At 43.2% G+C, this 26,406-nt stretch overlaps 2 protein-coding genes across 2 annotated transcripts in view; one reads left to right on the forward strand and one right to left on the reverse strand.

Annotated features, from left to right (window-relative positions):
* TTC14 (tetratricopeptide repeat domain 14) overlaps nt 1–18,268 on the forward strand; it is a 27,097-nt gene extending 8,829 nt beyond the window's left edge. Inside the window, exons 3-12 of the mRNA XM_019503042.1 lie at nt 7,089–7,288; nt 7,836–7,920; nt 8,024–8,153; nt 8,853–9,005; nt 9,713–9,784; nt 10,929–11,048; nt 11,141–11,263; nt 11,955–12,072; nt 14,210–14,319; nt 16,804–18,268. Coding sequence (XP_019358587.1) covers nt 7,089–7,288; nt 7,836–7,920; nt 8,024–8,153; nt 8,853–9,005; nt 9,713–9,784; nt 10,929–11,048; nt 11,141–11,263; nt 11,955–12,072; nt 14,210–14,319; nt 16,804–17,752 — 2,060 coding nt within the window. The 3' untranslated portion in view covers nt 17,753–18,268. The remainder of the gene's footprint in view (nt 1–7,088; nt 7,289–7,835; nt 7,921–8,023; nt 8,154–8,852; nt 9,006–9,712; nt 9,785–10,928; nt 11,049–11,140; nt 11,264–11,954; nt 12,073–14,209; nt 14,320–16,803) is intronic.
* Nucleotides 18,269–19,228: 960 nt separating this feature from the next.
* Nucleotides 19,229–26,406, reverse strand: part of CCDC39 (coiled-coil domain containing 39) — a 41,327-nt gene continuing 34,149 nt past the window's right edge. Inside the window, exons 16-20 of the mRNA XM_019503346.1 lie at nt 25,592–25,698; nt 22,983–23,123; nt 21,549–21,728; nt 21,100–21,188; nt 19,229–19,623 (exon numbers count right to left, since the gene is read on the reverse strand). Of these exons, the coding sequence (XP_019358891.1) occupies nt 19,455–19,623; nt 21,100–21,188; nt 21,549–21,728; nt 22,983–23,123; nt 25,592–25,698 (686 nt within the window). The 3' untranslated portion in view covers nt 19,229–19,454. The remainder of the gene's footprint in view (nt 19,624–21,099; nt 21,189–21,548; nt 21,729–22,982; nt 23,124–25,591; nt 25,699–26,406) is intronic.

A 26,406-nucleotide genomic window follows, 5' to 3' on the forward strand; every position in this document is an offset into this window, starting at 1 on the left:
GGCAGAAAGCCACCTTGGTTTCTCCCCAAAATCTTTGCCCTGTGACAACGTGATTAAATCTCTGTGCTGTGACCATTTGATTAGGATGGGCCCAGCAGAGGAGGCACACCCACCCCCTACACATACCCTTGGCCACCCTCCCCCTCCACACACCCACATCCACACACCATACCCTACATGCACATGCACCCACAGCCCCCCACAAACCCCATACCCACCTCTCCATATGCCCCACCTCTTCACACGCCTCTACAATACATGAGTAAGACTTCATTTTGAGCTATTATGCGATCACTTCTATTTACACCACACAGATCGGGACAAAAATATTTTTTTAAATAAAATTAAAATATGTTATTGTGAATTTTGATTTTTAGTATCCAATTTTTTGTTTGTTCTGGTTCCAAGATGGCAAACCCCCTTCCCAAAAGCAGTACTTTTGGGGGCAAGGGGAGAGACTTCCAGTGGCAATGGTTGGGGCTTAGGGGGCAGGACTTCTAGTCCCAAGATTGTGATCAGGGCATGGGTGCCTATCAACAGGTGGGGCTACCTTTGCAGCCCTTGGCAGCTCACCAAAACTCATTAAGCAGCTCTCCACCTGAAATAATTACCCCTGTGTTAACGCCTCACTTACTATAAGTATAGAGCTTTTTTTGTCAAGGAAAATCCTGTCTTATCACCTGTCAGAGGTCTTTGAGAGCAATAAGCATGTGGACAAGAGGGATCCAGTTGCGGAATTTCACTTTACCTGAGAAAAATGCGGGTTTTTCATTTTAGTGGAGAAACGTGGATTTTGCACAGATCTGTCTGCAGACTAGCAGAGTTCCAGTAGCAGGAGTGCACACAGTGGAGGAGAGACAGCCCTCCCGCCACAATCTGAGCCTGTAGCTGGCAGCCCGTACCCGATTTCCCACCCCCCCTGGGACTCCACTCCAGCCATGCCACCCCTGGGGGAAAGGGAGGGGGAGACAGGCTCTGCACTCCACTTCACCACAGCAGCTACCACCTCCCGTGGGCAGTAACCAGCGCTCAGGTGCTGCTGTGGGAGCAGTGGGCTGCAGACCCAGGTCCCTAGCCCCATAGTCCTGGCAGCTGGGGGCCTCCTCCGTCAGAGCTGGGGAGGGGGCAGGAGGCTGTGGGTGGAGTGTGAGGGGCACCAGCAGGGTGGTGAGGAGTTGAGGGGCACTGGCGGGGCTATGGGTGGGGAGTGAGGGGCTTGCACCTGCATCCTGGTGAGCTAAGGGGGTACAGGAAGCTCTTATTTTTCCGTGGTAAAAAACAAAACAAAATTAAATCCCAAAATGTATAGGTATTTAGAATTTATTTTATTATAGTGATTGAGGCACTGGTAGGCTTTAAATTTGCTTTAAAATTGTATCTTTATCAATAAAACATTGTGTTCAATTTATATCTATATGTTTAGTGGCCTTTCATTTTAATAGTGGAATTTGGGGGTTCTAATCAGAGAATTTGCGACTTTTTTTATCAGCGAAAACCAGGATCCCTGGTGATAATGCAGCCTTGCTTAACTACTGCCTTAACCTCAAAGGTATCTGTGATAGATCCATTAGTGAGAACCACCACCACTCACATATGTTCTGGAGCAGGCAAAGAATGGTGATGAATTTCAGTAGGTATCCATACTTCCAGAGGATCTTCCACAGTGCTACTGGGTTGACAGTCCAGGCTTGACAGGCTTTCATGAGGTCAGAGAAGGCCATGTAGAGGTTTTTGTTATTCCCGGCATTTTTCCTGCAGCTGGTGAGTTGTGAAGACCATGTCAGTAGTGCCTCTTGATGCCCTAAACCTGCACTGAGATTCTGGGAGGAGCTCTTCAGCGAGTGGAAGGAGATTGTTGTGAGAACTCTCCTAAACTATCTTTCCTGTGGTGGACAGCAAGGTGATCCCTCTGTAGTTTCCACAGTTAGACTTACTTTCTTCCTTGAAGATTGTCACTGTTGTGGCATCCTTGAAGTAATCTGGGATTTTCTCATTGTTCCATATCTTTTAAGATGAAGGAATGGAGCTGTGATGTGAGCTCTGCTTCCCCCTGCTTGAAGAAATCAGTGGGGAGTCCATCAGCTCCAGGTACCTTGTTCTTCTGCTTGATGGTTTTCCTAACCCTGTTGTGGAGGGGTTTCAAGATTCTCTGACTGGGTGTTGCAGGATAGAGTTGGAAGCACACTCATCAACAATAGAGTCTCAATTGAGAAGGTCTTCAAAATGCTCCTTCCAGTGGGTGTTGATAGGTCCCCTTCCCATGATCAGGTCTTCTCCATCATTAGGTCTCAAGGGGGCTGGTCCCTGAGTGCTCAGATTGTAGATGGCTTTGGTGGCACTGAAAAAACTATGCATATTGTGGATGTTGGTGAGATGTTGAATCTCCTTCGCCTTTTCTTTCCACCATCTGTTCTTCATATCTCAGGTCCTCCTTTGGACCTTTGACTTGCTTATTGGAGATTTGATTTTATTTTGCTTGCAGCTGATGTCGTTCCGCCAAGCACAAAAGGCTTTGCACTTGTGGTCGATCAACTCTTGTATCTCCCGGTCATTCTCATCAAATAAGTCTTGATGTTTCCTGGTAGAGAATGCAAGTGTCTCTTTGCAGACACTGATGATGGTGGACTTGAAGGCACCCCAAGTGCTGCCAACATTCTCTCGCTGTTTGGAATTCACCAGCTTTTCATTGAGATGCTGGTGGAGGAGGTCTCACTTGATTGGGTCCTGGAGTCCTTCAACACTGATCTTCCATCAGCATTGTTTCTGCTGCAGCTGTCATTTGCGAGCCAGTTTGAGTGACATAACCAAGTTGGATGAATTGGTGATTAGTCCAGCAATTGTCAGCTCCTAGCATAGCGTGGGTGATGCGGACATCCTTGCAGTCCTGGGCATGAACAGTGACATAGTCAATCAGGTACCAGTACTTAGATTACAGGTGTTACCATGATGTCTTGTGCCTGTTTTTTTTGTGGTGGAATTGGACATGGTGAGTCCATGTTCTATGCATTTTGTCAAGAGGAGGATGCCACTGAGTGCTGACCTGTCGTACTCCTTCCTTGCCAATAGTTCCATTCCAGAGGTTTGAGTCCCTTCTGACTTTGGTGTTGAACCCCCCCCCCCCCAAAAAAAAAAGTCTGTCTCCCTCTGGAACATCAGAAAAGCCTTGGTCAAGGTTGACACAGAATTTCTCCTTGGACTCATTAGTGATGTTGAGAGCTGGGGTGTATGTGCTGATGACAGCGGGGTATTGCTGCCAGTTTAAGACAAAGTCATGAGGCGCTCATTAATTCTCATAGGGAACTTGTTGAGTTGGTTTCTGAGTTCATTCTTGATGGCTGTCATTCTCCTTCCTGTTTACCCTTCGAGAAGAAAGTATAGCTGTCTCCATATCCTTTGAGCTGCCCATCTCACGCTTGCTGGGTTGCACTCAGTGTAGCAACATCAGTGTTGTATCACCTGAGTTCTTGAGCCACAACTTCCATGCGGCACGCTAGGCTCTTACTGATAGGATTGTTTAGGGTGGCCCTGATGTTCCAGGTCCTGAAATTGTTTGTGTGTCTTCATTGATTTTGACTGCAGGAAAGATGGTCCCACTGGACACGGTTATCCAGTCAGAAAGAAGGTAGATAGGTTATGTTTAGGGCACCTTTTCTAGCCCCCTACCCATTTTGGGGTGAGCAGAACAGATCCTGAGGAGGGCTGCTCAGTTGGTTACAGTAGCCAGATTGTACTCCTGCCTCATCTAAGTGCTAGACTACCTTCTTGTAACTGCCACCGTTGTGCCAGTTCATGACTAGGAGCTTCCAGTTCTCACAGTTGTGCTCCCGTGTCCAAAGGGCTTGAAAAATGTGCTGGAAAAGCTGTTTTCATGGAAGACAACTGTGCCTAATTTCTTTATTGTGGCGGAGCTGCTGCAGATCAGCAAAATTTGGGGCTCATTTGTAGAATTGCCATGTATATTTTAGAAAGCAGTTACCTATTTTGTGTGTATGTATGTGTGCATGCATGAGCAAGGAGCAGAGGGGATGGGCTGGGCATAAAATGTTGGGTATCCTTAAGAAGGGAATGGAGAACCTCACCATGGCACTACATAAATGCATCCACATTGTGAATATTCTCCAGTTTTGGTCTTCATATCTCCAGAAGGATGTAGTAGAGTTAGAAAAGTCATAGAGTAGGGCCGCAGAGATGATTAGGGGTATGGGAAATTGCTGGACCAGGAGGGACTGAAAAGGCTAGGACTCTTCAGTTAAAGGCGGCGGCTAGGGGGAGGGGTGGAACACAAATGGGCTCCAAAATCATGAGAGATGTTGATAAGGGGAATGGTGAAGCATTATTCACTAAGTCCTGGAATATAGAATAGCTTGGTGGGGGCACCCACCCAAATAAACAGGAGACTAGTTTAAAGCAAGCAGAAGCAGCACTTTGTTACCTTGTGGAATGCATAGTCTCTGGAGGTCATAGAGGCAGATAATACAATCAGGTTCAAAAAAGGATTAGACAGATTCATGGAGGGCAGGTCCATAACAAGTTATTAAATAGAAGAATCAGGGGTGTATCCTGATGCCCTTAAAGCCATGGGAGTGGATGCCAGGGAGGGTGTGGCGGGGTGGATTGCACTAGGCACCCTCTACATATAATTTCCTTCTAAGGCTTGCCACTGTTGGAGACAGGTCAAAGGTTAATACCGGCGTTCTAGAGGGGTGGGGAAGGGGAGGACACTGGGCAGAGACCACCAGCCAGTGCCCGCTGCCCCTTGAACATACTGATGGAGAATGTGGACACAGGCCAGTGAAACTCTGCCTAGAGATGTGCATGGATGAGTGAAAGATAGTCCGATAGGCTGTTGACAGGTGTGAAAAAACCCCCCAAACCAAAACAAAAATCCCCACACTGTACTGGAAGAAGCAGCGTGTGACTTTGACGCAGCTCCTCGGCGTGTGTGGCTCGGGCGCTGCAGCAGGGCTTTTTTGCGTTTTTATTTCAAGCTGATTCAATAAGGTATTAGATGAAAGCGCCAAAAAGCTCCACTAAAGCGCCCAATCTGTACAGCTGGTGGGTGAGCTGGGTCCAACTAATGTGATGCCTCTTCTGGGTGTGTGCTGGGCTTCGCATGGGAGCATGCTGAGTTTAAAGCAAAGCACCACTGGGGGGGAGGGTCCCCCAGGCAGCAGCTTCCTAGTGTGGTATATGGAGAGCTTGGCCTGGGCCAGGAGGAGGTGGACCAGAAGGTCCCAGGACTTGGTGGGGATACATAGAGGTGTGCATAAAGTAAAAGGTGGGGGAAAGTGCAGTTAAAATCTCAGTACAGGGTTCTTGAGAAGGGGTAGAGGGGCTGCATCCTGGTGTACTCGAGGTAGGTATGCACCAAGGGTCCCTTCTGACTAAAAGGACGGACATTGGGGTAGTCCACAAAGTCTGTCAGGTACGTGTTCATGCTGATGGGTCGGCGTAGGAACCATCAGACTAGATCCCTAGGAGGTATGGGATTAAGGCAGAATACAGGATACTGCGTTAGATGGACTGTTGGTCTGACTTTGTGTGGCACTTCATATGTTTTTTCCTTTTCTTAAATAGTTACTGTCCAGAAGAGCTGCTGCATTTTAATATTACCTGTTGGAATAAAGGGTAAAAGTTCTGACAGTCCTGTTAAACGTGTGAAGGGATACAGTTCAGGGGAGATAGATTAGAGCAGGGGTATCAAGCTTACCCTGGATGGCAGTGGGGCAAGTGGTGGCAGGGGTTAACACTGCCATTGTTCCCCGGCTCCACCAACACGTGTTCCTAATGGGGCTCTGTGCCCTGTATTTTGGTGGTGAGCCCTGTCCCCTCTTGCCCCACCCCTAAATTCACAACCTCTCGGGGAGCTCTGCGAGTTTAGACAACACTGCTTCACAGGCCATATGTTTGACACCCGTGGGTCAAGGCTGAGAGCTCTATGGTTTGGGTTCTGTTTCATACTTTGACCTCAGTTTGCTGGGTAATTAGTGGTTTGCCTGAGTTTTCCTATCTATAAAACTAGGTTATTACTTTAACAAATGTGAGGTAGATAAATGAGCTCTTGGCTCTTTCTGTGCCAGGTAAGTTCAGGGAGGTATTAATTCTTGACAGTGGAAGAAACTAAAATTCCATCACTTTATTATCCTGTAGTGTAGGATGTTCTGGGTTGCTACTTGTTTTCTTCAAGTAGCAGCTTGATTTTTGGTTAAGGCAAAGAAAGATGACTGTTTTTGGAGAAATTTGGTGATGATTTTGCTGCTTTGACCATTACTTTGGTTATGTGGTAGATAGCTGCAATTACCAATTTGAAAAAGCAGTCTGTAAGAAGTGCTTCCTGTTGTGTGGGTCTATCAAAATGATTTTCTCTCCTTTTTTAGCCTTGTCAGGGTGTTACTATTGTGAACCAATGTCTCCTGGAGGAGTTCACTGTCAGAGTGGCTCAGATGTCTCTCTGCTGCTTCAGAAACAAGAGCTGAACTTTTATTCTGGACTTTTACTGAAGGCTGTTTCCACTTGACCCAGCTTTATATGGATCATTCAGGCTGGAGATTCAGACAGCTTGGTGAAATGGTAGCCACAGTACTACTTTGTGTACAGAAACTGGTGTGCCTTAATTATGCTTGCCCAGTGGGCTGCTAGGTTTTGGCAGACCTCCTGCAGCTGGCAGATGCTGAAAGTTTGCACAGCTTGGGTGAATACGAAGCAAACATTGATCTTGTGTTGACTATTTCTGGCTGAATTATGGGATTGCACTGACTCTCTGAAAAATAAATCTTGTCCAGTCCGATTTGACCAGAAGTTGTACAGGCAAATACAGAATCTCTGGAGGCTTTAACATGGATGTGGAGAACCTTATTGACCATATTGAGGAGAGGAAGGGAAAAGAGCAGTAAGCCTCAGGGTCTGGAAGGAGTGAGACTTCCTATTGTACTGTACTGTATGTAGAGAAATGACTGTGAATGTGACACAACTTCTACTGTTTTGCTTTTCTCCATGTTATACTTTCCTGACACTATAGTTAACTGTGATAGGCTATTTCAGAAAGTAGAGTCGTTATTACATAACTGTTCTTTGCTCTTTAATTACAGAATATTATGCTGTTATGCCACCCCTGGAACAATTCATGGAGGTCCCCAGTGAAGACAGGAGGGAGCTGTTTTTCCGAGATATTGAGCGTGGCGATATTGTGATTGGGAGGATTACTTCTATTCGTGAATTTGGTTTTTTCATGGTGTTGATCTGCATGGGCAGCAGCATGATAAGGGAAATCTCAGACTTAGAAATCACTGTAAGATCTGATTGTGAGTTGTAACAAGTAAATGTATGCAGAGCAGCACTGACTTCCTAATGTATCAGCTGCATCTTGCACAGGGGACCTCAGAGATCAGGGTTATCTTTTCCTGGACAGTCATTAATGCTTTCTGGCTTTGAGATGGGTAGACCTGAATCTGAAGCAAGCCAATTTAATATAGCCACACTGAATACAGTTGAAGATAGTCAAACGCAATGGAGGACAACTTGATCATAAAAAAGGCTTTCTCTTTATTGCAAATGAAACTTAAACATTTTTTGTTAATAGTAAACCTGCACAGAAACTGGCAGTCTTGTATTAAATTTCAATACCAGGATTTTAGATTTCATGTCTGCATGCTAACTGCATTTGTAATTTACAACTTCTGTTTTGAATTGTTGGATATTTACTTAAGTAAAAAACGATCATTACACAAAATGATTCTGATAGAGAGAGGAGGAAACTGTCTTCTAATGGAGCTTCCTTAATCATATGTTTTTGTAATTGTTGGTGCTCTTCATATTTTTGGTTTTGCTCGTTCCAGGCTCTTTGTCCATTAAGAGATGCACCTTCTCATAGCAGCCATGGTGATCCTTTATCATACTATCAGACTGGAGACATTATACAAGGCAGGTGCCCATACACCCCTTCCCCCCAGAAATTGTTCGTTTCCTATTTAGCTCGTAAATGGTAATTCTGCTAGTTTGCTTTAATTACTTTATGTTTTTGTAGCTGTAATTAAGGACGTTGATCGTTACCATGAAAAGATCACAGTATCGCTGCACAACTCTGTTCTTCCACCCAATCTGTCTAGTACTAAACTGGGAGTAATTAGCTCTGACGACTTGCCATTACATTATAGGTAAGAGCTTGTGTTCAGCTGTGCCAGATTAGTTTTGTTAAATACATTGCTTTGAGAACCTGTAGACAAAGCTGTCTTTTTTTTTTTTTTTTTTTTAAATGCCTGAGTCTTTCTTAGAGAGTCTAAACATTTGCATGGGGATGGTACTGGCTTCAGAACTGTACAAAATATGACCCTGACATTGACTTTGCACCCCAGAGGCTGGGAACCTTGATCTGCTGATGCCTGGTCATACATTTGATTTCAGGCATGTTGACAGCTAGCCACAAAGTGATTGCACATTTTGTATTTGTGTAATAACTTTGTGGCTTATTTGTTGTTTTACTGTGCCCTTAATTGCATTAATGTGTGGCTAGGTTATTAGTTAAGATGTTAATCATGTCTTAAGTGTAACGTTGCTTAATAGCCTATCAGCAACAGGTAGAATAAACCATAAGAAGGGAGGGCAGAGAAACTGGTGGCCTGATTCTGCAGCCTTTGAATGAAGAGAGCAGCAAAGAGCATGGAGTTTCAGCAAATCATAACTGGTTTCATCTGAAGTAGTGGTACTGCTTGAGGGAGGTGGGGCTACCTAATTTTTTTTGTGAATTAGTAAGGATTAACAGATACCAATTTATGTGTACTCACTCTGTATGCCAGCATAATGAAGCAAATGAACTGTCATTGTGGTCATACTTACATGTTCATGTTTTCTTCAAGGCGAAGTGTTGAAGTAGCCAATACTTCGGAGCCATATGAAAAAGTCTTGCATCGTTCTGTGGGATTTGCCAATCCATCAGTAGTTGAATTTTTATTAGGAAAAATGGGAATAAATGACTCTGACCCTCCATCTTTAATGAGAGGCCTGCAAAGGTCAGTGGTGTTGCACTGTCTCCATTGCTTTTTGGCAAATGTTCTGCTCCTTAAAATATTCTACTCCCTATTAGCAGTCTTTGTTTAAAATTTGCTGTGACCTCTATAACGTCAGGGCTACTGACTGATATGAGCCAATCAAGTGAAATAAGTAGAATTCTCTGACTTTAAAGAAATTGAATGCCTCATGCAGCACATTCATTTGCTTGGCACTGTTTAGCTTGGGAAGCTGTTAACAATGCATAATGGGAACAAGAAATTAAAATCGCAGGTGATTAAATTCTAATAATTTTATCCCATATGCCTCTTACTAATGGCTTGCTTCACTAATGGACCTAATCTTTTTGAATAGTGCAGATTCAGATTAGACTTTTTTCCAAATTGAGGAAACTAATTGCACATGTATGAGCATTATACCTCTTAAGCGACACAGCAAATATGGTTTGTTACAGCTAAGTGAACTGCCCCTTGCAAATGAATATGTAACCACGTCAGTGTAGATAGGGACCTTTCATTTGGGTGGACAAATCTGATTTTGGAAATGGAAAAGGCTTTTGCTGTTTAAAAAAAAAAAAAAAGTGATACTGTAAATTATTTAAGCCATGCTGAAATGTTATGTAAGCTCTAGTGCTGGTGTTGTAGATTTGGAAGGGAACTTGGATAGCTAATATGTTTCTTCCTTTCTTTCTTTCTTTCTTTTTTTACAGCAAAAACTTCAATGAAGAAGACTTTGCTTATGCATTGAGGAAGAAGCAGTCTGCATCCTGGGCCTTAAAATGGTACACAATGCTTACTTTTATGTCAAGCAGTTTAGGTGACAGTATACGCTGCCAGGGCAGGAGAGAGAGGGAATGAGTGACAATGGAGATGCAAGAAAATTTTAAGACCAGCATCCATTCAACACAGTACATGGGTTCTTTCACTGCAGTTTATCTGTAACTGTGGTTCTCAAACTTTTTAGGCTCCTGGCACCCCTCCATAACTCCTGTGAATTGAGTGGCACCCCATTTCAAGAACTAATTTATTTGCTGCAGCATTTAATGCCTGGCTGATGGGGAGGGGTGGGGAAGCAAGTATTTGGCTCCTTGCAGAGCCGCGGGGTATGGTTGGTAATGAGCTCGCCTCCTTGCACTGGAGTCTGGCACAGGTGAGCCTGTGCTTAGCTTTTCACACAGGTGAAGGAGGGAGGCATAGTTTCTCACACAGGAGGCAGCAGGGGAATAAGCATGACCTTAGACAAACCTGCATTTACCTCCTTGCACAGGGGCAGGGCAGGGAAGAGTGAATGCTTATTTCCTCAAACCCTGCGGTACCCTCAAAAGGATATTGCACCACTTTTGAGCACCACTGACCTAGGAGTTGTTGCAAAGTTAAGTTGCTATTTTTTATTTCTGTAACGAAGACTCCGTAAGTCTGGCCTGAATTCCAGACCCCCTGATATTAACTTACTGGAAGACAGTTAACTTTAGACAAATGTGGGGGGGAGAGAAAATACAAAGCCTCAAAATATTTTGACTCAGTAAGAGTCCTGCTTTCTTATTCCAGCCAGTGGTTAATTTGGTCCTGTATTATCTCATGTTTTCCCAATATTAGGATGGAATGTGACAAGTAGTCTCAAAGATCAAAAATGCTGTGAGCATTTTAAGTGTAGGTGGAAAACAGGGTCACATATAATTGAATAGTCTATAGATATGTTCTCAAACTTCAGATTTTCACATGAAAAAAATTGCATCTCAGACTAATATAAGTACCACACTAATACAAAGAGCACCTCTAAAACAGTACCTTGCAAAATGCTCCTGTCTACCATCATTCTGGAAGGACGGTATGGTAAAAGTTGTGAGGCTTTTCACACAACTAATGACATGAGGTATATTTTGTTTAACGTAATTGTATGTAACGTTTTCCAAATATTTTCTCTAGTGTGAAGACTGGGGTCGATTATTTTAAGGCTGGCCGCCATGTGGAGGCTATGAATGAATACAACAAGGCCTTGGAAATAGATGAGCAAAATGTAGAAGCTTTGGTAGCCCGTGGGGCACTGTAAGTCTTTTGATTTTGAAAGATGGATTCCAACCTATTGGTCAAATGTAGTCTTCCTGTACAGTTCCCATGTAACTTCTGTATTCTTCTAGCTATGCGACAAAAGGAAGCCTGAACAAAGCCATAGATGATTTTGAAGTTGCATTAGAAAACTGTCCAACCCATAGAAATGCAAGAAAATACCTCTGTCAGACGCTTGTGGAAAGAGGGGGACAGTAAGTGTCAACCTCTTTCTCCTCTTCATTTCCTTATGGATGCTTTTATGCCTTTCTTTCAAATTGGGATGGCTGTGTATGAAAAACAAGGAGGGGTTGATCTTCCTGGCTACGGGCAAACAAAGTGAAGATGTTACATTCTCCATTCTCTTTACATGCTCCATTGTTTTTGGCCCACCCTCAGCCCCTCTTTACGTTTTCCTCTTATTTTTCCTTGATACATCTTTGTTTATAGAGTGCCAGACTTTGAAAAAGAACTCACAGAATTTTATCCATGCTTAGCAAGGTATTTATTGTTATAACATTTATACCTTTGCAGTTAGGGCATCGTTTGTTTTGGTTTTGCTAAATTTCTTAAGTAATTTGCATGTAAGCATTCTGTCAAGGAAACAAATTAAGAGATCAGCGTTTAATGTGCAGGAAAATTGATTCATCAATCTGTGAGGAGTGAATGTGAAACGTGGCGTCTCCTACTTACCAAATTGTAATTGAAGTTCTAAAGCATAGCGTTACTGATGATCAGGAAAACATCAAGTATGAAGCAAACACCTTCATTTTAATACTTCCCCTTTAAAAAGTGAATTCTGTGTTTATTTTTGGAAGGGAAAAGTAGGAAAACTAGAATTAGGGTAAGAGAAGAAAACAAATTCTATGGGTTAAGTGTTATAAATTTTTATCATTTGATTGTTAGGTTGGAAGAGGAAGAGCAACTGCTAAATGCTGAGAGTTACTATAAGAAAGCCTTAAATTTGGATGAGACTTTTCAAGAAGCAGAAGAAGCCTTAATAAAAGTCCGCAAGCATATACAGGTGATTCTTTACTTTCTCTTAATTTAATTCTATGTACTTGAGTAAATGGCAAAAATAGTATCAAATTTGGGAATGGGGAAATTATTTACTATTTTGTCTTACTCTCCTCTTCCCTTCTCCACAAAATATCTATTACAGTAAGCATTATGGCTGCATTTACCAAAACTCTGGGTGCATCTTGCAGATTTGGTTGATTTAGATGGCCAGGGGAAGGAACAACACAGCAATTAGGTATCAGGGGAGAACAGAACCCGGTAACCCTGTGTGGTAGAGAGGAGGTGAAAACCATCTTCATGCCCAAATTATGACACTGATGCTGCATGAAAACTTGCAAATAAAGTCCCAAAATTGATAGGTAAAGGCCAGGTATATTCTGATATTATGGACCAACTACTAGAAGCTTGCCTTTGGGAATCACCAGCAAAAGGCAGATCAAAAGGAAAACTTACACCTTCCTTTGGGCACAAAGACAGACCTTGCACTGAGCAGTGAAATGATCCGGAACTCTGCCAAATGGGTTGTGAGGTGCAGTGTAACTGGTAGATGTAGCGGGGGAAAAACAGCAGTTGATCAAGGCCAAACCTTGGAGGAAATAATGGGGGAGCAAGTTTCAGGATCCTTTTTCTATTCTTTTTCCTCCAGTGCATTTCTGTTCCTGCCCTGCACCTAGCATGTTTCCTGAATGAGTCCCTATGGATCTCTACGATGAGCTCCATTGTCTATTACCTTTCGCTTTCTGTGCCTTTTTCATTCATCTTTTACTTATATTGTCTTCCAGACAGGATCAAAGAGTGAATAAAATTTAGAGGACTGAGGCCAGGGGTGTTTGTGCTCCCATTCTTCTACGTTGAAGGAGGTAAATAGACTGAGGTAGATGTGGACAGTCTGGTTCCTTTACACAGGTCTCAATTGACACTTCTTTTGTTGATGGAGCCATAATGCTAAAAAGTTTTGATGAAAGAAGGGGGAAGAGGAGATTGATGACAACCTTTATTAAAGCTAAATCATGTTCCAGAAATGTCCATGTGTCACATTCGAGCACCCCTATGTAGTTAACAGCATGCAGAAGGAAGCACAGTTACATTAATTGGGGGTCTTGCAGTCCATGTCAAAATGATTGAGTGCATTCTAGTCAAATGAAGGGTGTTGTTTCAATGTCATTGCACGTTATTCTGTTGTGACAAGGGTTATCTGTTCAGGTAAGGAACATAAGATATGCTGTTTGCCAGCAATTTTCCTAAATTGGCCCAGAGCTAAGGGTTTCGTTTATCCAAGGGCAGCATCACTTAAATAATTATTGTCAAGTTCCCACAGATGTGCTTCTCTGAAAGAGCTCCTGATTACTTAACCTTAAAAGGATTAATCTAATGGTAACTTGAACCCTCTTTGACACCTCAGCATTTTTTTGTTTGCATGTCCGTCTGTCTTTTAGTTACCATAATAGAACAATAGATTTATAGCTCAAACATGAAGACATCTTCTTTTCCTGTAATACTGATGATATGTTTTCCTCCAATGCCTTTTCTTCTGAATTGGACCGTTGCTGCTGTGTCTGTCATTGGGTGCTGCTCATCACCAACAACCCACTGGAACATGATTTCTTGTGTAAACCATGCATCAAACTGGTCTGTGGTACAATTGCAAAATGGTTTGTATCTAAATAATGGCCACTTCTGATGGCATCTTAAAATTGGATCTATCATCATATCTTACATTTTAACTACAATAACAATACCATCCTGCCAATCTTCCCAAAACCTCTCTCCTCATTTCAATCCTCATTCATATGAACTGCTATGCTTTATTTTCCTTGCTTTGCCCATATATGTACATTTTGGGCTGCCTGCTTCACTGCACTCTCTCATGGGTACCAATGCAATGGCTGGTCAAATCTTTTTTTTTATTGGATATTAACTGCAATATGGTCCTTAAATCCATACGGATCATCACAATGGTTAATGCCATACTCCTCCACAATCATCTTCTTTTTAATTGCTGCAATTTTTTGGTCTGGGAATATTGGTACAATATTCCGTTTGCATATATTGTGATGAATGTTGGGGATTTGGGGAAAACATTTGGCTTAACATATTGTTACTTTTAACGTGGTTTCTTCCTGATATCTGGGTTCAAAAAGAAATCTTTGGAAATAAGGGAGAAGCAAGCTGCAAAAGAAGAGAGACAGAAAGAAAAGAAAATAGAAACAAGTGCACAAAAATTGCGTAAACTCTTAAAAGAAGAAAAAAGGTAACCCTGTTATATTCACTATACTCTGTCTGTACTCAGGCTGTGTACATGCATTCAAATCATTCAGGAGAACTCTCCCAGGTTTGTTTTCCTAATGGGAAAACTTAACTGTACAGCAGCTCAAGTAGGGAAACAAGCAGCCTGCAGCACTGACCCTGGGCTGCCAGGGGTCTGCAGAGCATGCATTTCAAAGAGCTTTGCAGGTTTCTTTTTCAGTTCAGCAACAGGGACATAAGCAAGGGCACAGGTCAGCACTGATTGACTTCCTGCCTGGAACCAGGCCCCTGAGGAATTTGGGCTTAAAATCCCTGCCCCCTCACTCCCTCTAGTGAGGCTTTGACAGAGGAGACCCTGCACTTGTCTGCTGTCTCATCACAGAACTGTAGAGAATGAGGGTTGGAAGGGACCTCCGGAGGTCACATCTAATCCAACCCCTGCTCAAGGCAGGACCATCCCCAACTAGGTCATCCCAGCCAAGGAACAAAGTGCTCTAGTCCCAGCAGGGGTCTGCCAGGTCACGGGAGGGGGCAGGTGGTTGCCACATTAGGGAAGGGGAAGGTGGCAGGTTTGTGCCTGTCCTGTGCACACAGCTGTCCACCCTGAGCGCTCTGCGTTGTTTCAGCCTAGCTGCAGTTAGGCAGGGACCTGCACTTCCCAACACCTAAGTGCTGCAGTCAGGGCTGGGGTAACAGTACAGGGGGCAGGTTGGCTGGTTCTGGTCTGTCTGGAGCAGACCCCAAGACACTGAAAAAGCCAAGAGCAGAACATGCCCCCTAAGTGCTTCAGTGCTGGGCTTTTTTAGCCTGAAGCATTTGCAGGCCATGTTTGGCTGGAACTGACACAAAGTCCTATGGGAGTGGGAGGAAAAAGAAGCAAAGCATGCTGGGATTCCAGAGGACAGCTCTGCATCTGCTCCCTGTACAGGCATTCTGTCTCCTGAAAGAAATTCTCCAGGGATCCACTTCCCTTAGGATGTTCCCAAGTTTTTTTCCTAGTGTGGTGGGAGAAGAATTAAAAATGTACGCTTGTGGTTCTCCTGAGAGAGCAGGGACTCTCCCTGTAGAAAATGACCATTTGTCCAAACCCTAAGAGTCCATTGCTAACTAGTGTTGGAGGGTAAGGTTCATTTTATGAAGATGCAAGTAAAACAGCTGTTTGTTTTAGTAACTAAAATGAGCCCCTCATTGTTCTTACTACAACATTTTCGTTTAGATTAGTGACTTGGCCTTCATTTTCCTGACAGATAACTAATAGATCAGATATTAAATGAAAAAATTCAGCCCAATGCTTAAATAAAGCCACTGAACTGCCTTGGGTGGTTCATGGATAAATTTCCATATGCCACTCTTACCCATCCTTTTACCTTTGTGACATAAAAGGAGGTCTGATGATAGTTCATTAATTCTTGCCCCTAAACTTCCATCTGAAATTGTCTTTGTTTGTCTGTGACATTGTTGGCAACCAGGCATTATTTTGTGGGACTGTGGCTTCAAAAGAGGAATAAGGGACAGGTGCATATAAAACTTAGGAGAATCCATTTTCATATATTTGGTTCTGTTTTTTTATTATTAATTTACCCTCCCGCAGATTTTTCCAGAGGGTGTTTTTTAGTGTCCCCTGAGTATAATGGGAGAAGTATAGAGTAGCTAATCAGAAGCCCTTCTTTATAATATCAAGGCTGTAGACAGCCTGATTCTTCAAGTAGTCCCGGCAAAGAAATAATGCTTAAAATCATGGCAGTTTGGTGTTTCCAAGGCTCTTCAGGTTTATCTCATTTCTTTTAGCTGCTGCTCACATCTGATGTTAGATAAGGATCTCAGCTAAACACTTGAAACAGCAGAACTTATGTGTGTGTGTGACTTTAAGAAATATTTTATTTTAGCTTATCCAAGTTTTAACCTTTAAAGATAGCTGGGGTAATTTGCTTACTGTATCACTTCAAGAGCCTGGTCCCCCCGAAAAATAGATACAGGAAACTCTCGCTATTCGTGGGTTCAACATTTGCCGTTTCAAATATTTGCGAGGGCTGAACCCACATTTTAAATGCACTCCATACGCTTACAGGAGCTCCTCGGGAGCTCCGTGCTTGCTGCTGCTGGGCTCCCGCCATCACCGCCGGACCCGTGCTGCGCCCCTTCACCACCGGGGGCTTATTCGCGGATTTCGCCATTCACGGGGGATATGAGAACGTATCCCTTGCAAATGGCGAGGGTCGCCTTCAGCTTTCATGCCCTTTCCAGTTGATCCATTACATTACTTTTTTAGATCCCATTCTGTTGTTAAAAACTTAGCTAAAAGATTCCATCCATGTCACCATTACCTTTTTTTTTTTTTTTCTTTTACACTTGAGGATATGTGAATATTCTGGTCCTGCAGCAGTTCTGAGTTGAAGGACTGTGTTCTGGGGATCTGCAAAGTGTCAAGGCTTTGCCAGAAACTTTAGATGAAATTGGAGATGTTCTCATAAACTAATTACCTTTTTAGGCTGAAGAAGAAAAGGAAAAAATCAGCTTCTTCCTCTTCCTCCTCAAGTGACTCTTCCTCCAATGTATCAGATTCCTCCTCTTCATCGTCCTCTTCCTCCGATCACAAAAAGCGGAAGAAAAGGCATCGGAATCGGTCAGAGTCCTCCCACAGCTCCAAAAAGCATTCAGCTAGGGCATCTTTTCCTCAGAAAGATCAGAGTAGGAAAGACGAGTGGTACTCGCCTCCAGCTGATACCTCTGCTTCCTTCCTTAACCAAAAGTTTGAAATGGAAAAACTGCTGGAGAGGCAGGACAGTTTAGTTTATCAAAAGATAGAGGTAAGAGAGAAAGATAGACAATGTTCTCAATCAAGGATGTCAGCTGATGAAGAAGACGTTTTTGGAGGTAGGTCTGAAGATTCAAGGGATTCTTATAGTAGTTCCAAGACTCAGGCAAGTAGCAGCAAAATCGAAAAACAGGGTAAAACAGATAGATCCTCTTCCAGTAGGAGGGGTTCCTCAGGTTCATATCACAAGAGGTCAGATGATAAAACCAGGGCATATTATTCTAGAAAATTAGAAAGGGAAGTAGAGGGGAGAAAGGAACCATTTAGAAGACATAGCTCAGGTCAGGGCAAGTATTTCTCATCTCCAGTAGGGTCTGATTACTCCAGCAGGTCAGTGGAAAAATACAAACAACACTCCAGCAGCTGGTATGAGGCCAGTAGACATTATGATGAGGACAGATATGAGCTAACTCATCATAAAAATGAAAGGGAGTATAAAAACACAGAAGGCTGTTCTGGGGACGCAACAAAAACAACAGAAGTAGATGGGGAAACTACACTGAGTGGCAAAGGGCAATCAGAGAGTGGTGTTAAAAGGAGCCTGCCCCAGAACTTAATCAATATATTCAATCAGATTGCTGAATTTGAGAGAGAAAAAGGAAGTAAGCAGAAAAACCAATGAATTGCGTAGAAAAATAATGCATTATGTTGGATGCAGTTAAAGGATATTTTTTAACTCTGGTGTCCCTTGTGGAAAGTGTGTGCCCTTAAAATGCCTATAAAAACTGGCAGAGCTATCTCTTCTGTCTTGGAAAGTGTTTGTTAAAGGTTGGCATAAGTTAAATTATAAGAGATCATTTGACATGCAGATATACGCAAGAGTATTTCATGTTATATCAGCCAGCTTCTTAAGATCTTAGTTCACTGTGCTCTTACTTAAGATGCTCCTGTATTATAATGTTTAATCGGGTGAAAACTTAATTCTTCATTACCCTTAAAATATAGCTAGTTGTGTGACTGGTATCGGATTTGCACTTTAAACACACAGGCAATCTTAAGGTTCTATTGACTGTTACTATTTTTGTATTAGACCTAACCTTCAGCTACTGAAAGGGATTATTTGACTGAAGCTGATGTGCCATCAATGTATATAAACTTCTTTAATCATTGAATTTTATTAAAATTAATATTTGTTTCACTTGAATGTACTTAGCTGTTTATTTAACACTGAATAGTTGATTGTATTGGTGATGTGTGCATCCATCCCAAAAGATTTCCATAGTGCTTTCTGAAACAGAAATATGTTTGTTCTTCCATTGCCCCTAAGCAGCAAGATGGTGCTATATTCATTTTACAGGTGAGGAAAGTGAGGTAGAGGTGGGTGTCTGTGCCCTACATTAGTACTGATATCCCAAATGTATCATCAGAAATGGTTTTTGACCATAGTTTTAGGGAAATAGTTATATAGGACCAGTGCTGTTGTGGATGGGCCACCGTTTCTTGAAACATAAGGTTTTAAACTCTGGTTGGCAGAGCACTTGGTGACCTGGACTTGATGATCTGGGTGATCACAGGGTGCTATTTGTCCTTGTTTACAGCTGGTTGTCTATAAAATACATTCTTAATATATGTTGTAGTTGCCATAAGGATATACTGTGTGGTTCTGAATGGGGATGAGAAGCAGCCTACAAGACAGACTTTTTCTGTTGAGACGTAGTCTGCAGTGTGAAAGATTGACAGCCTGTTTCAAACTGTTTTTGAAGCAAAGCAAATGTTAATTTGCCACTCACTATTAAAGTGTTACCTGACATGTGGCTTTGGTATAAATATAGATTAAAATAGTGGAAATGGAAAGCTGGCTTTGTTTATAAACTTATTCTCCCCCTGTTCCCAATTTTGCAGTATGGAGAAATCAAGCCAAATTGTAATGTTCTGAAGTGAAGACCACATCTATTTGGAGATGGCATTCTTTATGACTATGAATCAGTATTTTGCTCAATACAAAAGAACTGTAACGTTAATGGTCAATTTTTAAGAAGGAATAGGAAGACTGGTTACTGATGCACAGAGAGACTGCCCCTTTTGTCACAAGAATCTGAATTGCTGAAGCGGTTTCCCCAAAGCCATTTAGTTTCTACAGCATGAACCCAGTGACAAATTAGAGACGGTTTCATTTAATGTTGTATTTGTTAATTTGTAACTCACTGCTTCAGGTGGTTTAGCATGAACCTTTACTAGCAACTAAGTTGAAAAGCATATCTTAATACAGTAAACATTTCTATGTTAGAAGATCTTGATAAATAAGGAAGAGAGCATTAAATAATTATTAAAATAATGTAGAAGCACTGCTAGTGGGATGTGAACACTCCACAATAAAATTCAAATTATTTCAGGTTTTTTCTGCTGCAAAGGTTACTTGAGCTGCTAGCTGCACTAGAGGGCCGTGAACTAGCACCAGCAGCTGAAGCAGGAGGACTGATTGACAAGCTCAAATCTACAACTTTAGGTAATGATACTTGACCAGAAGCTGAGCCTTTGTTGCTCCTGGATGATCTAAAAAAGGCAGAAAATGAAATTAGTATGACATCTGAACATTTTAAAGACAAAACTTTTTTTTTTCCTAATGGCTGCTGGATGTCCATTTAGACCATGACCATGGAATATTTCCTCTGCAGAGGAACAAATGATTTATTAGAGGTATTCAACAGAACAGTATTTAAAACTTGCACAGCCACACACCCATGTGTTGTTATTTAACTGGGAAAAGGAATTGAATTTAAAGCTGCTAGACTACAAGCTGCAAGTGGAGAACCCCAGCAGCAAGGAAAATAGTTGTGTCCTCTGAAACTAGGGGTACACAGATAGATTTTTTGGGCCGATACCGATGGCCGATTATTAACAAACCATATTGGCTGATACTGATCCAGTTGCAGATATGTAGCCCTTTCAGCTTGGAAAGGCTGCTGCTGCTGTGGGCTGGAGCCAGGGGCTGGGCTCTTCCTGGAGGGGGGGTTAGACTGAGGTTGCACTTGGGGTGGGCAGCAGCAGTGCTGGGAGGGGCTGTGGAGTGAGCTGTGGCCACCCAGAATTCACTATGGCTCCCTTCCCAGCACTGCCATCACCTGCTCTAAGTGCAGCCCCGCCCCCACCGGGAAGAGCCCAGCCCCTGGCCCTAGCGTGCACAGATTTGGGGCCGCAACCCCCCCCCCCATGCCTCCCCTGGGGTGCACACAAGCAGAAACCACTCCTTCTTTCCTATGCCACCCAGACGAGCTGCTCATAGCTCTGTCCTGCACCCTGCCCTGGCTAGGCAGGGCCTGTCTCAGCCCTAGCTCCCCTCCTCCCTCACCGTGGGGGCCTCAATCTGCCCCCCTCCACACCCCTTCCCCCCCTCCCCCCCCCAACAGACTTACGAGCCGAACACTCCGATATATTGGAGCACTAGGTGCAGCTGGTGAACTCAGACTGGTAGGGCAGTGAAGCATCCCATGGGATGGGTTTTGCAGCTGGTCTGCTACCAGCTGGCTGCAAATTCCCCCCACCCCCACAGGCTGCTCCACCAGTTTGAGTTCACCAGCCACGCCTGTGGTACACCTTTATCTGAAACCATTTAAAAATAAATGTGTTCGAGTGGAAGTGGAAAAGTAGGACAGTGGAGGAAAGGGAAGCGTGGAATGTGACAAAACAGCAGGGTACAATGACTGGGCATGTTTGATTCCATTATTATCTTGACTTGAATTGGATTGAACCAGGCTAGGCAGACAGAAGACATGTCCATGCATCTAATATGACAATTCCAAGTCAAACTGATATTGGCTGTTTATCAGAAGGATCCAAAGGACTTGAAGGAAGTAAGAAATATTCTTTTACTAGTCAAAAGAATGAGCTAGTAGGACGAGAAAGATAAGGGAGCTGGAAATAAGTATAAGGAATAGCAAATTAGCCTTGCAAGGTACACAGAACCAAGTTCTACCACTCAGGACAGTATCTGGGTGAATTTTTGGCTAAAAAAAGGAAATGCTCACTCACCTGACAGAGGCCACTGAACTCTGAGAAGAGGATGATCGAGAACTGTGACTACTACCACTGGAAGCAGCTGTAGGAAGTTCTAAACCAGACTAGAAGATAAGAGATTTTATTAGTCTTTTATTGGAGGATCAGATATAATGGGGATATAGAAGCCAGTTAAAGCATGCAAATCTTTGTATTATCAATACTAATAGCAAGAGTTAAATACAACCCTTATTTTTTTCAAATAGCCCTACTTTCTTATGAAATAGCCAGAGTTCCTTGGAATCACTGAAGTAACTACATTGCAATGTTACGTTTTTTTTTGCATGAAGCCGATTTGTTTGGTAGTCTTTTACTGTGCCAACCATTTAGCTGGGAGAGTTGCTGGACTCACTAGCATACAGAGCCCTTCCTTTGCTGTGTTGAGTTGGGTCGGGTTTTTTTGGTATGCCAATTAATATTTTTACCTGTTGAAAGTATGCTTCAAAGGGTGTAATTAAGTCAGGATTTGCTTCAAGAACATCCACCAACAACTTGTCAATGGTTCTGTTAAAATCTTTCAGTTCACGGAGATCAATGTCTTTTTCTTCCTGTGTTTCTGTTTTAGTTTTCTTTGAAGATCGAACTTCTCTGGATAATCTGGAACACTGTCACAAATTAGCAGTACATTTTTGGTTATCTTAAACCCCTTTTGGAAAGTACCCACTAAAAACTGTTCAGATCAGTGAGACCACAGCATCTTGTAACGAATTATGTTGTGGAATATAAAGCTATAGCGAACTTAACGTTGTGATAACAAACTGAAAATATAACACATGTAATATTAAATGCAGTGTAACTTAAGAGAACAGATTGTTACACAATACCAACAGTTACAGGTTATTGTACTATATGAAACTTTGAAAGAATAGTTTGTTAAATATGAACACATACAAGTTAGTAAATAAAACTGCTATTTAGTTGGGGATGTACTGTATTGTGAAAAACAGAATTTGAATACATCTTCAAACACTCAGGCAGGATCCAGACACGCAGGCACGTGCAGTTTGTGGTACCACAAACTTCTTATGTGGTGCCACAAACGGCATGTGTTGCATGTTAAACAGTGTGCCATCCTGGTAATTAGCAGTGCTGGGGCAAAATTTGCTGCCAGGATTTCCCAGTACCAAATAAAATCCCTGGAAAAAAAAAAAAAAAGGCGGTACAGAGCACACAAGTGTTGTGTCAGAACAAACGCAGAGATGGGAGCAGCCCGTCCTCCATGTGCTAGAGCTCCTGCGCAGAGGCACCCTGCACCCCAACCAACTCTTTGGTTGGCTGGGGTGCAGCGTGCGTCGGGACGGGAGCAGGCAGCCTTCTGGGCTGTCTCTGTGTGCCTCAGTGCAGAGGCTCTGGTGCAGACCCCCCACGCTGAGGCACACTGTGCCCCAGCAAGCTTCACACCAGCTGGCTGGGGCACAGTGCTTTGAGATGGGGGAGCAGCTGACTGGGGTGCAGTGTGCCTCAGCACAGGTGCTCCATGTGTCTCAGCAGGGGCTTTGCAGTGTGTGGAGATGGGGGAGCAGGCAGCCTTAGCTTCCTGGCTTCTCTGCTGCTTCCTGGCTGTCTAGGGTGTGGGGGCTGCCTACTGGCTAGCCGTGTGCTGAGGCAGACTTTGGCCCAGCCAGCCCCCCTGCAGTACGTGGAGCAGCAGGACAATGTGTCCCACAGCAAATAGCATGAATGGGGATGTTCACTGCAGCATAAAGCGGCACAAAATTTGCGCTGCTGCAAATGCATGGCCCTGCTCACGTGGATTCAGTCTCAGTGTTCACAGTAACTGACTTGAAGGTAAACATGCGGTTTATTTTGTTCCTAATATCACTCACACTAATGAGTTGTCATGAATTAGTTTAACCAACCTGTTTCATGATCCTTTCTAATTTTGGCTTCTGCTCATTTGTGACTTTGTTAAGCTGCAAAACATAAGCTTGTTTCTCCTCTCTCTCTTCTTGGTAGGCAGCCTCCTGTTTTAGCATGATGGCCAAAGTATTTTCCATACTCTGCAAAAATAAGCACAGATCTAATATAATGCACAGTATTTTGAGCAGTGTTTTTAATTAGTTTAAAAAACGGTATTAACTTTAAATAGTTAATGAAGGCTTCTGAAATTCTTCCAATATTTTATTAATGTTTTGTACTAGGATCTCTCTTATAACTTAGGTTGTGATGGTTAAAGGTATGATGGGATCTGAGGCACAGTCCCAACAATTGGGCCTCCTGTTATGGATATGTGCATGGCAAGAGGTGCAATTGTGGGATCGAGGATCAGATCCCAAGTGCACCATATTGAAGTGGCAGAGCGAAGCCTGTAATCATGTTCCTGGGCTCCCTTTGCACTGGGAAGTAGTGCTCCCATGGCTGGGAGCATCCAGTCAATTAATCAGGTTAATTGCATCTTAAGTGTAATGTCTGCCTGGGGCCTTAGTTTTTACTGTTAGTTGTTTTTAACCATAGATTGTGTCCTGAAAGTATCAACATCATGAAACTAGACTTTCAATTCTCTTGCCTGTATGTCAGGTATTTATGCATAATAACTTATAACTAGGTCTTTAAATATAGTTCCTATGTATGGAAACTTTATTTTACACCTGATAAGAACGATCAGCCTTGAATAAAATGTACAGAAATTCCTAATGAAGCTTAGGCACTCCTATATTAAACATTGCAGTGCTAAACATCTAGGTGGGCAATTATTTGGGCTGGAGAGCCACTTAATGAGTTTTGGTGACTGTTGAGGATGGGGGTCTGGGGAGATGTCAGTTGATCCTATCTGACCTGCTGGTTGTTGCCAGGAGCTTGAGGGAGGGGAGTATGCTGTGCCACTCTGCTGTCACAGCTGGAGCTGGGCCTAGGTCAGGCCAGGCAGTGTGCAGACTCCTTGGCCACTCCCTTCCCCCCACCCATCTCCACCTCCCCTGACCTGGCTTCCTATTGGCACTGTGGAGTCCTGGCACTGTGGCCACCAGCAGCCAGGCCCATACAGGATAGGGAGGCAGTGTAGCGTGCCAAATGTCCATTCTGCCCGCCCACTGTGATGAACTGCTGTTGCTGTGTTGCACCAAGAAAGTCAAAGGTGGCTGTCCCAGGCTGAGCCCGCTCTACGGCCAGCACAGGTTCACCTCCTAGTGGTGCTGTGGTGGTAACGGCTCATGGTGGCAGGCTACTCAGTGCGCTGCATCATCCCCATCCCATGCGGGCCCAGCTGCCAGTGACCGTGATGCCAGGACTGCACAGCCACAACACCAACAAGAAGCCAGATGGGGTGGGGGTGAATTTGGCTGGGGGCCAGGGCAGAGAAGTCTGTGTGCTCTGTGGCACAGCCCAGCAGCTTAGGGTGCAGCCCTCCCTCCTTGGGCTCCCAATGGTGATCAGGCTGGATACAGCTCATGGGCGGTATTTTGCCCACCCCCAATCTAGCTACTTAGCTTCCTGGTGGAACTAACAACATCCAAGCTCCCATAGGCTGCCTAAACAATGTGTGGGGAGAGTTACAAGGTGCACTTAAGTGATATGTGAAGGTGTCCATGCTAGTTCTGCAACCAAGAGCAATATATCTGTTAGTGAAGTACTGCACCTGAGTTAATTAGCTCCTTTAAGTATGCTGTTGCTTACTGGGCTGGCTTTCTCTAGTCCTTTAATCATCTGAGATATGTCTGTAATCTGCAAGGCAGCATTATGCTGATACTCCCGCTAACTATGGAACCAAGGAGAGCAAATTAGTCCAGACATAGCACCAAGCTAACACAACTATACTGTTTTTAGCTCTGCATGCATTAGTGTCCAGAACCAGGTTGAGCATCTCTGCATAGCACAGCCTTGCATTGGACAGATATGCTTTTAGAGGTCTAAGAATGGGATTGATGATTCCAGCCCAAGAGAGCCACTTAAGGTAGTCCTCAGTAAGGGCTGAGGGAAAAGGGTGTTTTAAGCCCTATGCTGTCTCCATGCCTTTGACATCCTGCTCTAAGCTGCAGAAAGGTGCCTCCCTCTACTCAGATCATTCAGCCAGGATGTGACTTCCTGCATTTTGTGTGGAGCCTGGTCTGCTAGCTGTGCTTAGAGTACCTATCTGATCCAGTACCTTAGGAACTTTAGTATCAGAAACTTGGGCAATTCCAGGATTAGATGACAGCTGCAAGTAGATGATTTGAGGACCTAGATTTTGGGCTTATGTACTAATTCCCTTTGTGAATCTCACACAGTCACTTAACCGTCTGTCTTAGGGGAGAAAACTCAGTAGAATTCAGACTTAGAACCTTAAATCACCATTGAAAATGGGACATAGGCTCCCATGTGAATCAAGCACCTTTGAATTTTTTTTCCATTATCCTGGAGCATTAGAAAGGGGTATAGAGAATCACACAGATAGTGCAGGAGAAATACTTCTGGAATGATGTGTAATCCTTCAGAAAAAAGATATGAAAGAGTTTGGCTTTGGTGATATACTTGGAAGTCATGTGCATTTTACCTGAACGTCCTCCTGAAGCTCCTTGGTCCGTCTTCGTTTGTATCTGAGTTTTTCATCAGCTGCTCTTTTCTCTTCTTCCAACTGCAGCTTCTCTTCATACTCCTCACCTATGATCCCAAACAGTGAAGTTAGTACAGACCTACAAGGTGCATGCCATAACTTGTGCCTATGTCACTGAATCTGCATATAATAGATGGAGTATTGTTGCCTTTTAAAACACCTACATAAAAATGTGTTCATATACAATATGCTGACATTAGTTATGGCCAGATATGAGAGAGGAAGAGTTTTCCCAGCCTGCCTTAGGACTACAGTCCTGAGTTATGCTATTCTGAGGTGCAGTGTATTAGACGCATCATACCTGTAAATAGAACAGCCAGTTTGTATCTAATCTGAGGGTGCCTTTATAAATCCATGTGAAGAGCAGAGTTGGAGATATAAGTCCATAATCACTTTCTGAAACAAAACCCCTTTTCTTTTCCTTTTAATTTTTTACACCACTGATTACAGTTGCCAGGAGGAAGAGAAGAAATATTTAAACATCGTACAGTTGACTGCTGAGCTCCTGAGAAGTATATATGTTCTTTCTGTAGGTATATACCTCAGGTACTTTGGGAGTTATGCTTTTACTTGTCTACCTACTTATAAAAAATGCACTGCTGCTACAAAAGGTGTAAACCTGAAATGCACACAACTGAAAAAGCAGACTTTCAAGGAAATGTGTCCTCAGAAGTCCTAAAGTGCTTGCTTTTAATTTGGTAACACTTTATGGGGGACATTCTCAAGATATAAAACCTTCATGGATATAAATTCTC

Source organism: Gavialis gangeticus, unplaced genomic scaffold (assembly GCF_001723915.1).
Source record: "Gavialis gangeticus isolate Ggan-Ray unplaced genomic scaffold, GavGan_comp1, whole genome shotgun sequence".
Lineage (NCBI taxonomy): Eukaryota > Metazoa > Chordata > Crocodylia > Gavialidae > Gavialis > Gavialis gangeticus.